Genomic DNA, 14,086 nt, shown 5'->3' on the forward strand with positions numbered 1-14,086 from the left:
CAGTTGTAGAGAGCGATGAGGTCTCCCCTAAGCCTCCTCTTCTCCAGACTTAATTAATCCCAGTTCCCTCAGCCATCTCCCATATGACTTGCACTCCAGACCCCTCACAGCTACACTGCCCTTCTCTGGACACACTCCAGGGCCTCCATGTCTTTCCTGTAGTGAGGAGCCCAAAACTGAACGCAGCACTCAACATGCAGCCCCACCAGAGCTGAGTACAAACAGACGATCACTTCCCTGCTCCTGCTGGCAACGCTTTTTCTGATATAAGCCAGGATGCCATTGGCCTTCTTGGCTACTTGAGCACACTGCTGGCTCATGTTCAACCAAGCACCAACCAACACCCCCAGGTCCATTTCCTCTGCGGTCTTCCAGCCACTCTGCCCCAGGCCTGCAGCACTGCCTGAGGTTGTTGTGGCCAAAGTGCAGGACCCAGCACTTTGCCTTGTTGAACTTCATCCCATTAGCCTCAGCCCAGCAATCCAGCCTGTCCAGAGCCCTCTGTAGGGCCTTCCCAGGCAGATCAACAATTCCTCCCTACTTGGTGTCATCTGCAAACTCACAGAGGGTGCAATCAATCCCCTCGTCCAGGTCACCAATAAAGATACTGAACAGGACAGACTCCAACATTGACTCCTGGGGAACACCAATTGCGACCAGTCACCAGCTAGATTCAACTCCATTCACCAGCATTCTTTGGGCCCAGCCATACAGCCAGTTCTTTACCCATCACATGTGTACCTGTCCAAGCCATTGGCTGCCAGTTTCTCCAGGAGAATGTGCTGAGAGACTCTGTTGAAACCCAGGCAGTCTACATTGGCAGCCTTTCCCTCATCTGCCAGGTGAGTCATCCAATCAGAGAAGGAGATCAGGTTGGTCAAGGAGGACCTGCCTTTCACAAACCTATGATGGCCTGATCCCCCAGCTGTCCCACACATGCTGTGTGATCTTACTCAAGATAAACTGTTCTATGACCTCCCCTGGCACCAAGGTCACGTAATACGCAGTTCGTCGTTAAGAATAATTATTTTATTCTACAAACACCAATATGTTAAGTCAGTGTTTTCTAAATTGCACCTACACTTTCCATTGAAGGATTAAAAACACCAGTCAGCAACATACCTGTACAAATTTCGAATTTCCTCTGGTAGAATTGTTACCCTCTCTGTTTTCAAAATCTGATGGACCAGTTCAGACAAATGGTAACTCTTGCAGCGAATTAACTCTTTAGCTGAAATTTCTACATCACAGATCATCCGACCACACGCAGCATTCCTTTCACCAAATCCTCCTCGACCCTTCACCAAGTAGGGAGGAAAAAAAACAAACACCAAAACAACGAACAAAATGAAGCAATCACATTTTAACAAAGAACATATACCTAAAAAATACACTTATAGAACTTGGTCAAGTCGTCTACCAATCTACCACTGGAAATGCTCACACGCTACATGAATTCATTACCAGTTAAACCACTGTGAAAGTGGTATTGATTTTTTTTTTTCTTAAACAATTTGAACGGTCCCAATGACAATGTGGGTATGGGTTTATTTGTACAAGGACTTTTTTTTTGTAGCAACAGCAGGACCAAAAGTCAAAGAACAAGCTACAGAAAAATGCTCAGCTCAGCCTCTCTAGGAAGGTCAGGAATAGTCAGGCTCCGTACTTTAATATTCTGAGCCTCATACATTGTCCTCTGAACAAATACATGCTAAGAATTACACAATTATTAACCTAGCAGTTCTCAGTGGGATGATTCACCAATCAATCCAAATTACATTTTCTCATTTCACAGTTACAGCAGACAAAGACAGTTACAGTAAAGACTATTGCAATTAATCTGTCATGACCATCATCGACTTGAAATCTGTAAACTAAATTAGCCTAACTTGAAAATTAGTTTAGCTTATTACTGTAATAAAAGTCATATAAACACTCATCACTTCTGATCTGGGACACGTGAAATCTAGCATGACCAACAGTCAAAATACATCAGTGTCACATTTACAATTCCTCATCAAAATTAATTCATTTTTAATCATATGCAACATAAAGGGTCTTAAAAGACTTGAGCAATCTTCCTACCCCAAGTTTTGGCATATTGGACCTCCTCAGTCGACCTATCTTGGACCAGTGAGGGACTTTGCACACATTAATTCTTTGAAGCAGCACTTCCAGATCAAATCCATAAATATTGTGACCCTAACAGCAGAAAAAATAACAAAAAAAGGTTACCACAAATGCAAATTGAAAGACTTACTTTCACACAGTTGGTATTCCTTTGCCCTTTGTGATTTTTTCATCTAATTGATGGCATTATCTCCCTCATGGAAAGCACTTTCTAAGAGAATGTTCATCAACAGTACTCATTAGTCTTAACACTAACAATGCTGTTCAGGAGAATACCAAAAACAGCTCTACAACTGGCTCATAACACACAATTCAGCTTTATGCATTGATAACAAAGATGAAGATTTAAAACATTCTAGAAAAAAATTATATTATTTATACAGCATATAAGGTTAGCTATGAGCAATACCTTTTCTCTTTATTCTTATTACTCCTATTGTCATTATTATAACGTTATTTTATTTCCTTTGATAGTGCAGGTAAGCACAGTTAAATCCAGATGGGAAGATCTGTCATCCAATGTTTTCATATGAGACTACTCCTGCAATGTTTTTAATGCTTAAGCAGCGCTAAGGATGTCTATAGCACTGGCCAGTAACTGTTGCAGTAGGCAAAATGCTACCCTGCTGAACAAGAGTCTATGTGGAGTGGACCAGTCAATCACCAGAAGGTGCAGGTTCACTATTCAGACACATCAGCATAGTATGATACGTGCAATATGAGAACCTTCTTGAAATCAATAGGCACACTACAGCTGCAGTTGAGTGGCCCTCTACCTATGCTGCCATATCTTGTTTTTCAACAGCACTAATTAAACCAGATGCAAATCAAACTACACTGACACTATTCTTCTGTTCCTAGGCTTAGAGCTCTCACATCTCCACAACTGGCAACCCAAATCTAAAAGCACTGGCTGCAGTCTTTCCATTAATTCGTACCACTACCACCTAGAAGCTAGGCTTGTAGAGGGAACACAGGATACCAGCCGCAGTGAGCTGATCCCATCAGGAATCTGACTGCTCACTTCTTCCTATGCTCAACACTTGTTCTAATTATTTGTACATACTTACAGAAGAGTAGGAAATCTCACACAGCCAGCCTCAGATTACTTCAAACTGTCTTCAAAATGTCATTAAAAATACATGCTATTTAAACTTCACAAAAATAGAAAATGAGTAATTATAATAAAACCTCAGTTGCCAACATAGTAGAAAACAAAACAATGCCCATTACAAAGTTTTGCTTAGATCCCAAGGATTTGTGTAGGTCAACATTTTGATTTACACTATAACACAATATAAATGGTGATACAACTTATAAGAGCATCTAAACTGAAACAGACTCAGTATACAAAGTGCTTTCATTTTTCTAGAAAATCATGAGGGTTTTGTTTTGTATGGTCTTCCTGAGTAAAGAAAAAAATGCTTATTTCAAATACTACCGAAATACTACCTATTTCAGATATTATGGAAAATAATAGGATGCCTAAAATGCTTTCAGGGTAAAATTCTGTATTATCTTTGTACCAAAGTATATTTGCTGTCTTATAAGCAAATTCAATTCATAAGGCATTCTAGGAGAAACGTAAAAGGAAACTAAAAGGGGAGAAAGCAGAAGAAAAAAAACTGACCAGCTGACAACAGACTTTAATTTAACTCTGAAAGTCTCAGAACTACTCACCACAACAACATCTGGGTCAATTTTGTGAATCTTCGCGAGGAAAAATCCTAGCAGTGTTCTCTCTGTTGCAGCAATTTCTATTTTAGCATTCTAAAAGGAGCAAGAGAGCACCTGATTTCAATGACCCAATAAGTTTAAAATGGAAACATCTCCTTTCCCCTGCTAGTTACAAGACAATAATAAAGCACCACAGAGCTCTCCCTTTCCTTCTGTAATTCAAGGCTTTTTGTTCTCACTCATGTAGACATAGAAAGCTTTTCTCAGAGGCTTTTTTTCCATTTTGCTTTTGTATGCAGGTGTCTACTGATATTTTAAGAGCCCCCTAGGAATCAAGCACACCAGGTAAATGCTCCATGTGCATTCTTCATTCACAGGCTTAAGATCATACAAAAAGAGAGGAAAAACGAAAATAGGTTACTTCATCGTTCTGCCAACCCTCCCAATGCCCTTTAGAAAAGGTAAATTTTGACAGACTACTATATAAGAAAAAAAATTTCCTAGTTTATTTTGAGTACGTACTTGTGTATAATGAAAATTAATCACAATTTTCAACCTCTTTGCAAAAAATTTGAACTCTCTTGTCTAAACAGCCCATCTACCTTATAAGCACTGCTAACAGTAGTACTGAACCACATAAAGCAGACATCTCTGTTTACAGCAACACAAAATAAATACCAAGATTTAGGTTTGTGGAGTGGAAAACTAATGAAATAATCATGCCACTCCTTTACACGTTTCTTTTACACAACTCACCCAAATCAACACAACGTTCATATTTTAAGAGGCACTACCAACCAAATGGAATTACCTTCTTTTTAATCTCTTCTTTGAAGTCATAAGGAAAAATGCAATCATTCGGTTTGGAAACAGCTGCAAAATAAATTATATTTGTTCTTACGTACGTGTTCTTAACTGTACCCTCCATAACCATCCATCCACAACAAAAGGAGCTGAGGCAAACTAACTCGTAATTCCAGAAAGCTAGCCTTACGTAAATACCTGCCTCTGATGCCAAATGTTTAAAAACACAAAATTATTTTACTAAAAGCCATGCCTACCAGATGACAACTGCTACCTTTTACGAAGATCCTACACAAAATGTCTTATTTCACTCTTCATCTGCCTCTGATCTTGCTAGCATGATGAACTGATGAAACACGAACCCCAAATCATCTGATCTAGATTTTCTTTGCAAAAACTAAGCAAACATTCCAGTTTTTTCTATAGACAATTTAATCACTTCTGAATTTGGGGTAGACCTTGCATGTACATGTATGTTTAAGGTAACCGAACAATGACAAAAGCATCAAATAATTCTAGTCAGTTCATTGTATATTAGGTTATCAATGGAGAATATAGTTATGGTTCACAACTTCCTAAGAAATTTCTCTCACAAGCACTCAGATCTCTTTATTACTGTCATCTAGGATCCAAGTCTCAAAATTTAGCTGACCCCACTGCAGGAGATTTTTCAATAACATTTTATTATTTTTTATTTTTCAAGTTCTGTTGAAAAGAACTGAACTGAAAAATAACTAAGCGATAGTAAAACGGTCTAAACTCATAGATGAAAAACATAATATGAGAAAACAGAAGAATTAAAACTAACAACAAATATAGAAAATGAGCAAGGTTGCATCACATAACTTCAAGCTTCAATAAAGTTTTCAGTAAAGCAGCAGTATCCGGAAAATAAGGAGAAAAGTCTGCCTGACCGTCAAGTTTGTCATTTGACAGAAGGAAGTTTAAGGAAAGGAGCAACAAGAGAAAAAAAAGACACCTTCAACAGATCAAAAAATGACCTGTTCCAAGTACATACCACAGAAGTGTGTCTGAAAAGGAGGCTGAGGTGGAGCTTTATCCAAAGGAAATTTCTGATGAATCAGAGCTGCCATAGCCACAATCTAGACCAAGGATGTACAAAATACACATAAATATAAAAACAATTACTACCAATATCCATATCTGCCAACCCCCACTAAATGTGTTTGGATTTTTTTGTTTAATTACCTATTTTCTCTCACTTAAATAAAGAAAAATATATATAGTTTAAGATGAACTTCAAATATAAGAAGGTAAAAAAGGAGTTAAGAACTGATCTTAAGTAAAATAAAAATGTAAAATAAAAATTTACTCATAAATGATCATCTTAGAATTTTGAGATGCAAAATTTGGGAAAAACCCTAGGTGTTATTGGTTTTTTTTTTTTTCTTTTTTTTTTTTTCTCTCAAGTTTTGCCTGAAAAGGCCCAATCATTTAAGGGATAACCTATGAAGTGCATAAGGGATGTGAGCACAGCAAGACATGCAGAAGCCTTCCTCCAGGAAGAGCTTCCCCTGTTCTAGCCAAGAGGTTTTAGCGTTTAGAAGTTATTGCTCTGCTAATTATTCTTGCTTATTTTGCTGACCGAAGTCCTTGCTCCCCACAGTGGTCAAGAAAACTCAACAGAAGACAAATCAGACAGGCTTCAGAGACATCTTGGCAAAGTCTTGCTAGTACCTGCCTTATGTCTCATTTGATCAAGAGGACTAATTCATTAAAAATTTGACAGTCTCATTTTTCTTCCACTCTATGAGCCAGAGTCAACTACAAAGTGAATACTAAAATCTCCTCCTAAGTTAGGTAGACTTCTGTTAAAAAAAACAGATAAGCGTGTCTAATTGCACTTTGTGGTCTGCAGTCCACAACTGAAGATGGCCACCCGTACTTCTCTGACTTTTCGAGTAAAAAGTCTCACAGCAGAATCACAGAATCACTAAGGTTGGAAAAGACCTCTAAGATCATCTAGTACAACCATTAACCCATTGCCACTATGACCACTAACCATGTCCGTCAGTGCTACAGCTACACATTTCTTGAATGCCGTCAGGAACAGTCACTCCACCACCTCCCTGGGCAGCTCGTTCCAATACCTCACCACTCCTTCTGAGAAGAAATTTTTCCTCATATCCAACTTGAACCCCCAGGCCATTCCCTTTCATCGTATCACTGTTACCTGGGAGAAGAGACTGACCCCTACCTCACTACAATGCTCCTTCAGGCAGCTGTAGAGTGATAAGGTCTCTCTTGAGCCTCCGCTTCTCCAGACTGAACAATCCCAGTTCCCTCAACTAATTCCCATCAGACTTGTGCTCCAGACCCTCCACTAGCTTCATTGTCCTTCTCTGGACAAACTCCAAGGCCACAGCATCTTGTACTGAGGAGCCCAAAACTGCGCACAGTATTTGAGGTGTGGCCTCACCAGAGTTGAATACAGAGAAACAATCACCTCTCTGCTCCCACTTGCCACACCGTTTCTCATATAAGGCAGGATGTCATTGGCCTTCTTGGCCACCTGGGCACACTGCTGGCTCATGTTCAACTAGTACCCCCAAATCCTTTTCCACCGCTCAGCATTCCAGCCACTATGCCCCAAATCTGTAATGCTATGTTGAGTTTGTGGTTGAAGTGCACAAACCAGCACTTGGTCTTGCGCAAGCTCATACAGTTGGCCTCACCCCATTGATCCAGCTTACAGTAGAAGCTGTAATATCTCATAGATCAGATCAGATCCCATTCCATTTTAGGAGAAAAAAAAAAGTCATTTTACCTAGGACATGTAACACTGACATCCAAATATATCTATCTATCAATGTAGGATCTGCTGTCACAATTAATTATCACCAGAAAGCCCCAATGAACCCACTGAGTCTGACTTACAGTGATACTAGTAAATGTTTCTTTAAAATGTTGGCTGCACAGCAAGGTTATTCAGCAATACTTAGGCATTTTATAAATTGAAGTTTTTCCAAGCCTTTAGAAAGATTTTAATGCAGAACAAACACAGAACAAAACAACACAAAATGAAAAATCAAGGGCAGGCTACTTACCTCATTCTGGTGAGTCTTTGGGTTCTGAATGGTCTTCATGCTGAAGGACATTACCACAAGAGGAGGAGGAGGAGGAAGATCTTTAACCACATTCACCAAGCCAGGCTTCATGGCTACTGCCTCTACCTTACACCAGCTGACTGACTGATTTGAGGGCTCTAAAGAAACAACACGAACCACGTTCACTCTTCTGGAAATCACAGGTAGAGTTCTCTAATAGTACCATCAAAAGGGTATGTTCCTTCAATGTTTTGTCCTTGTGGGCAACATTCAGATTAATCCTGTTAACATTTTGGTAACTCTCCATACTCTCATTTACCAGAAGCCTAATCATACCAGGGACTTTTTTGGCACACACACACACCAAAAAAAAAAAAAAAAGAGAGAAAGAGAATTTTTATCTAGGCCAGGAAGATTTCTTGTGTCTCCTGTTAACAGCCTAGAAGTCCTAGCTCTACTAGATTCCCAAATCACCAATCACAGTTACATGTCTGAAACTGAGGCAGACAAAATAAGACGTGGATTAATTTCCCCAACAGACAGAGGATATGAAAAAAAAATGTAATCCACCCATTATCATTTGAATATTTTTGAAGTATAATTATTCATTTGCTCAAAAAAAAAAAAGGGCTTATTGCCAAAAGATGCTGATATGCTGACGAGATAACTCACCACAGGCAGTTACAATGAAGCTGAGGCTGCATTTTTAAGGGATTAACATTCTGAGGATAGGTGTTGGTAGACTTGGCTATCTTACTCCCCGCAAAACATCTGACAGCTCTTTGGAAACCAACACATTACCTTCTCTCATCATTCTTGCTCTAAATGCAAATAGATAACTGAACAAAACATCTTCAGTTGTAAAAAACACCTGATCATCTCTCAAAACCAGACAGGCAATCAGCTACTTAATAACGTCTTAATTTAATTTCCAACTTTTTACACCTAGAGCTTCAACTAGCATGCTACAGAACAGTGGTTTCCAAGGTGAGATTCATGCACCACAGAGGGCACATAAGACCATCAGCTGGGGGTTCAGGAAGAAAATATTTTTTTAACATTAATATTTTTTAGAAATTGCTTATTTAACACCCCCCATCATTTTTTAATTTTTACTTTGGTGTATATTTTATAATTAGTCAGGTATACTTCCTATCCTGAGATTCTCCATAGAAAGTGTGGAAGAGAAGGTACAAGTAAGGAAGAACTGTCTGACAAACTAGATTAAAAAAAAACAAAACTTGGCTTTGGAACTGAAAATCCTGAGCAATAACTACTAAAATTTAGATAAACACAACTGAAGACTGAATTTTCAATAGAGTAGGCATGTCACCATTTTGAAATGAACAATTCTGATACCAAGATATGGACCCTCTCTGGAACCTGAAGGCTGTAACAAAGATACAGGAATGGATAAAGTATTTCCAAACTTCCTTAATATACCATGTCATACCATATACCAAACTCTGGGGCGAGATCAGTATGTGATTTCAGCCTGGTAGTCTAAGGAGAGAGAACGCTCATCAACATTAAGTAAAAAGGAACAGTTACTGTCTGAACTGCTAGTTATCATTACTGTGACGTTTGCTACGTGGAACAACTTTGGCCTCTTTTCAGATGGAGAAAGAAAACACCAAAGGAATAAGAAGTCAATTCTTGAGCAAAGAACACAGGTGAAAACTATTCTTAGGCCTTTAAGTTTAGTGCCAGGAAGTACGCTGATGCTTGCCAAGGCCTGGTGGAAAACTCATCAGAGCTAATTTGTCTTTTGGTAGGCAAGAATTTGTTGCGTCCATTCCAGCTGAAAATCCTTACTGGTATCAGCTTCATCAGTTTCTGAGCCAGGTGCTAAAGAAAACTGTTCTATCAGAATTCAAAACTGCCAATACTATATTTGAAATGCCACAAGAAGATTCCAAGAAAACCTACAGATTTTGTCAAGTATGGTTAGCACCCCTATGTTTTTGGAAATACACAGCACACATTGAATGAAGAGCTCTAACCAAGGCAAAGTTAGGCTCCATATCACAAGTTATCAAGCTTCACACCAGAAATTTTCAAGTGCAAGAGAAAAAAACTAATATATTATTATTTTTTTAAGCACAAACTACTGATTATATGTCTTTTTTCTGTATGTATTTCTTTTCTGGAAATGTAAGTAATTTTAACTAACTCAGTATACACTGCTTTAGGGTATGTACCAAAGTTCTGGGAACTGCACCACCCCCTCTCACCGCTATTCAAAGTTATAACCTGATCAGCCATGCGCAACCTTACATGGACAGAGCTTTCAAACAGAAAGTTACTATTTGTACTTGATAATGAAAACTGCATAGGTAAATTACAAAATTAATTTGTAAAATGAGAATTCGTCGGTAGAAATTAAATTTTTCTCCTCCCTAGCATTCCCAATTATCTAAGTTTTTCAACAAACAAGCATTCCATACGTGGATTTTTGATTTCCAGCCAGCACGGTCCTTTGATCTTTCTACTCATCAAGAGAAGCTCCAAGCTAGAAGTGTTAGTTCCAAACACGTGTGAAAACGTTTCTCCTTTCAGGTCTTGAGGAAGCCGAGGGTATTCAGCCTAACAAATAACAAAAAGCAGCGAGTCATTTCATGCCACAGAAGTTTTCATGTTGACAACTATATTCAGAGAGAACCTTAACGGAACTGCGGAGTACCTGAAATCACTGTAATTTCCCCTCATGCACAGCCTTTGCTTGTAATACCTTACAGTAATTCAAGAAATTACACTATTGACTGTACTTAAATAGCTGCATAACTACTTAGAATCAGGACACTAATATAATACACTGAAGCAAAAGTTCCTCATCCTCACTGCATGCATGAGAAATATTATCATCAGCAAAGACTACAGGAAGCTCCTGAACAAAAACTGCTCAACTGTTGTGTACTTAGATAGTTCCAGTCTTTATATGATAGACAAGATTAATGCTGGGTATTTTTGCACACCTAAAGAAAGATTTGCGATAGCTTGCAAACGTCTATGGGATGCTGCTTTAGCAACTAAAACCTGTATACTGGACACGGATTCAAAGAAAAGCATGTAAAGTTATTGAGTGATTTAAACCATCTTTCAGCACTTTAGGCCCTGACCCAGCACAGCTAAAGGGCTGTTTGGCTGATTAGTTGATTTGGTGGCAAAACAACGCAATATAAAACTAATTCAGAATATACACACACAATAGACAAATTATAACTGGGGGGTGGGGAGGTGGGAAGAAAGTAGCAGTTGCAAGAAATATTTCTCCTCCTTGTGATTTCTTTACGCAGATACAGCTAACTCTAACAAATAATTATGTTATAATTTTCCTAGTAAATAACTGTTTTGGTAGGGACTAACAAGCATACAAATGGTAACAAAAAGAACAAACAAACAACAAAAAAAAGCAGCTGCGAGCTTAGGTATTAATTCATCTCTGCATTTGGATAATAGCAAGTTAACTCCTATACCCTTAAACAACAAACAAAGCCAACAAGGAGATAACGAGCAACTATCTACAAACAGAGGTACAGACACTAGATACAAAGGGTCAAATGCTATAATTTTTATTCTTATAGAAACATAAACATTCCCAAGCAGGCACAAAAGCAAGTTCTGGTCTTTCATCAGATTAGTCATACTTACTGAATATTTAACTTCCAAGTATTCAGACTTGGCTGGAACATCCGGGATCTCAAACGCATAGTATTTTTCCACTTTCTGAATAAAACAAAGATATTGCTATTACTTCAGTATCTTCAAATTGAAAATGAATTCTGGCCCAAAAGGTAATGAAATGAAGGCCAACCAAAGCATAAAATCTCAAATGCCACGGGCTTGATCACATATTACCACTATTGTAACTCATTACAACCACCTACATGTAGTAAAACTGTTTTAATTTCTGTATTTAATCTTTCCAGGTTTTCATACCATGAACGGTTTTGAAGTAAATGAATTTACAAGTATACTGACCATTACAAACAAAAGCCACACAACATAACAGCTAAGGAAACTCGGAAATATTTTGTACATCCACAGACCACAAAAACATTCCTGACAATTGGTGGTTGCAGACAACCACAAAAATCCTGAAATGGCTGAGGTGCAAAGGTAACGCTGAGGTAACGCAGCCCAATTCCCGGCCCAGAGATACGTCAGCTAGCACTGACTGTACAGGGTTGTGTTCAGTTGGGCTTAGATTGTCTCCAAGGATGGAGACTTGTCCAGCCTCTCTGAGGAATGTGTGCCATTTCTTGACCTCCATTACAGTAAGAAAAAAGTGTTTTCTTATGCTCTGAAGAAATTTCAAGTGTCTCACATTATACCTTCTGCTCTTGTCCTCTCAGTCGGTGCCGATTAGAAGTCTACCACTGTCTGCGTCCCTGCCTCCCCTAGGTAGGGAAGGCCCATAGTGCCCCCTCCACTCCCTTCCTGTTCCCCAAGCCACCTCTACTCCAGGCTGAATGGCGCCAGCTCTCAGTCTGTCATGACAAACGTCCATGCCCTCATGATTATCTCTCTGGTCCTGCGCTGGACTTGCTCCAATATACGCACGTTTTTCTTGTATCAGGGAGCTCAACTGAACACAGCACTCCTCATGTGTCTCGCCAGCACCAAGTGAAGGGAGAGGATCACCTCCCACAACCTGCTGCCAACACTGTCTCATGCAGCCCAGGGTTTCCTAGGCCTTTTTTGCCACTAGGTTACGTTACTGGACTGGGGACAGCACAGCATCTGCCAGGATGACCAGGTCTTTCTCTACAAAGCTGCTTCCCTGCTGCTCAGTCCCAGAGTCCATGGAGTTCTTCCTCCATTGGGGAAGGACTTGCCATTTCCCTCTGCTGAACTTTGTGAGCTTCCTGTAGGCCATGAGGTACCTCCAGCCCGCTGAGGACCTTCTGCACAGCAGCACAACCATCCGGTGCCTCTGACATTCGTCTTTGTTTTGCACTCTCTGCAGACCTGCTGAGGGTATGCCCTGCACCATCGTCTATATCGCTAACACAGCTACTGCACAATACGGTACCTGTCCCCACACTACTCCACCAGTGACTGGCCTCCAGATGCACTTTGTGCAGTGGATCACAACCTTTTCAGCACAGCATTTCAGCCACCATTCTCTATTTGACCCCCAACCCAGCCTGCAGAATGGCTGAGGCTGGAGGGGACCTCTGAGGCCATCTTCTTGCTCATCTTGAGGACACTGATGACATTTCTTTTCTTCCAGTCCTAAGGAGCCTCCCCTGATCATCATGATCTTTCATGGATAATCAAGAGTTGCCTCACAATGGAAGAGGCCAGCTCTCTCCTCATTCATGGGTGCCACCAATCATGTCCCATGGACTTCTATCTGTCCAGTTTAACATTCCCTAACCTGATCCTCTTCCACTGCAGAGGAGTCTTCCTTTCTCCAACTCCCCTTCTGGCCTCTTGGTACCAGGGATTGCTGAAGGCTGCACTTATTGACCAAGGTGAAAGAGGGATTTAGTATCCTGACCCCTTTCATCAGCAAGCCCACATTTTCCATAGTTCTCCAATACCTTTAGAAGTCTTTCTTGCTGCCCTTTGACTCTCTTGTTGGATTCATCTTCAGATGGGCTTTGGCCTTCCTACTTCTGTCTGCATGCTTCGATGGTCACCTAAACCTGGATCACCTGACCCATGCTTTCTTTTTCTGTTTGAATCTATTCAGAAGTTCCTGGTTCATCCACGCAGGGCTCCTACCACCTCTGCTTGACTTTCTGATGGTCAGGATGAATCCTTCTTGAGCACAGAGACAGTGATCCTCAAAAAATAAATAAACTCTCCTGAAACCTTACTCTCTCCAGGGACATTGTCCACAGGATTTGTCCCAGCAGATCCCCAAGTAGGCCAAAGTCTGATCTCCAGAAGACCACGGTTGTAATTCTGATTTCTGCTTCCCTCCCTCCTCTTGTATTACTGAACTCCAACGTATTGTCTTCATTGCAGTCAAAGCTGTCCCCAGACTTCATATTCCTAACCAGTTTTTCCTTGTTTATAGGAACCATGTCCAGCAGAGTTTCTCCCTTCACCAAATCTCCAATCAGTTGTGTCCAAAAGTTGTCATCACTGCATTCCAGAAACCTCCTGTGCTGCTTATGCCCCAGTGCATAGTTCTCGCAGAAGATGCTGGGATTGTTAAAGCTCTTCATAAGCAAACAGGGCTGGCAGAAGCAAGGTTTCTTCCAGTCATTCATAGGAGGCCTCATCAGGCAGCCTGTAGCAGACACCTCCCATGACTTTACCCTACGAGTCTGCCCTATAACGTTGACGCAGAAGCTCTTGAGCTGCTCTTTGTCCATCCTCAGGAAAAGCTCCATGCATACCCACTGCTCTCCTTCACATAAAAGGAACTCCCTCTCTTTTCCATTCCTGCT

General features: G+C 40.2%; 1 protein-coding gene across 3 annotated transcripts in view; it reads right to left on the minus strand.

The window, feature by feature from the left end:
* The window catches only part of POLA1 (DNA polymerase alpha 1, catalytic subunit), a 191,627-nt gene that overhangs the window by 160,093 nt on the left and 17,448 nt on the right, over positions 1–14,086 (minus strand). For all 3 annotated transcript variants that reach the window (XM_015302675.4, XM_015302671.4, XM_040669778.2), the window contains exons 13-20: positions 11,331–11,405; positions 10,127–10,265; positions 7,680–7,837; positions 5,630–5,714; positions 4,619–4,680; positions 3,811–3,900; positions 2,086–2,202; positions 1,123–1,298 (exon numbers count right to left, since the gene is read on the minus strand). In XM_015302675.4, coding sequence (XP_015158161.2) covers positions 1,123–1,298; positions 2,086–2,202; positions 3,811–3,900; positions 4,619–4,680; positions 5,630–5,714; positions 7,680–7,837; positions 10,127–10,265; positions 11,331–11,405 — 902 coding nt within the window. The remainder of the gene's footprint in view (positions 1–1,122; positions 1,299–2,085; positions 2,203–3,810; positions 3,901–4,618; positions 4,681–5,629; positions 5,715–7,679; positions 7,838–10,126; positions 10,266–11,330; positions 11,406–14,086) is intronic.

This window comes from Gallus gallus, chromosome 1 (genome assembly GCF_016699485.2).
Source record: "Gallus gallus isolate bGalGal1 chromosome 1, bGalGal1.mat.broiler.GRCg7b, whole genome shotgun sequence".
In the NCBI taxonomy this organism is placed as follows: Eukaryota; Metazoa; Chordata; class Aves; order Galliformes; family Phasianidae; genus Gallus; species Gallus gallus.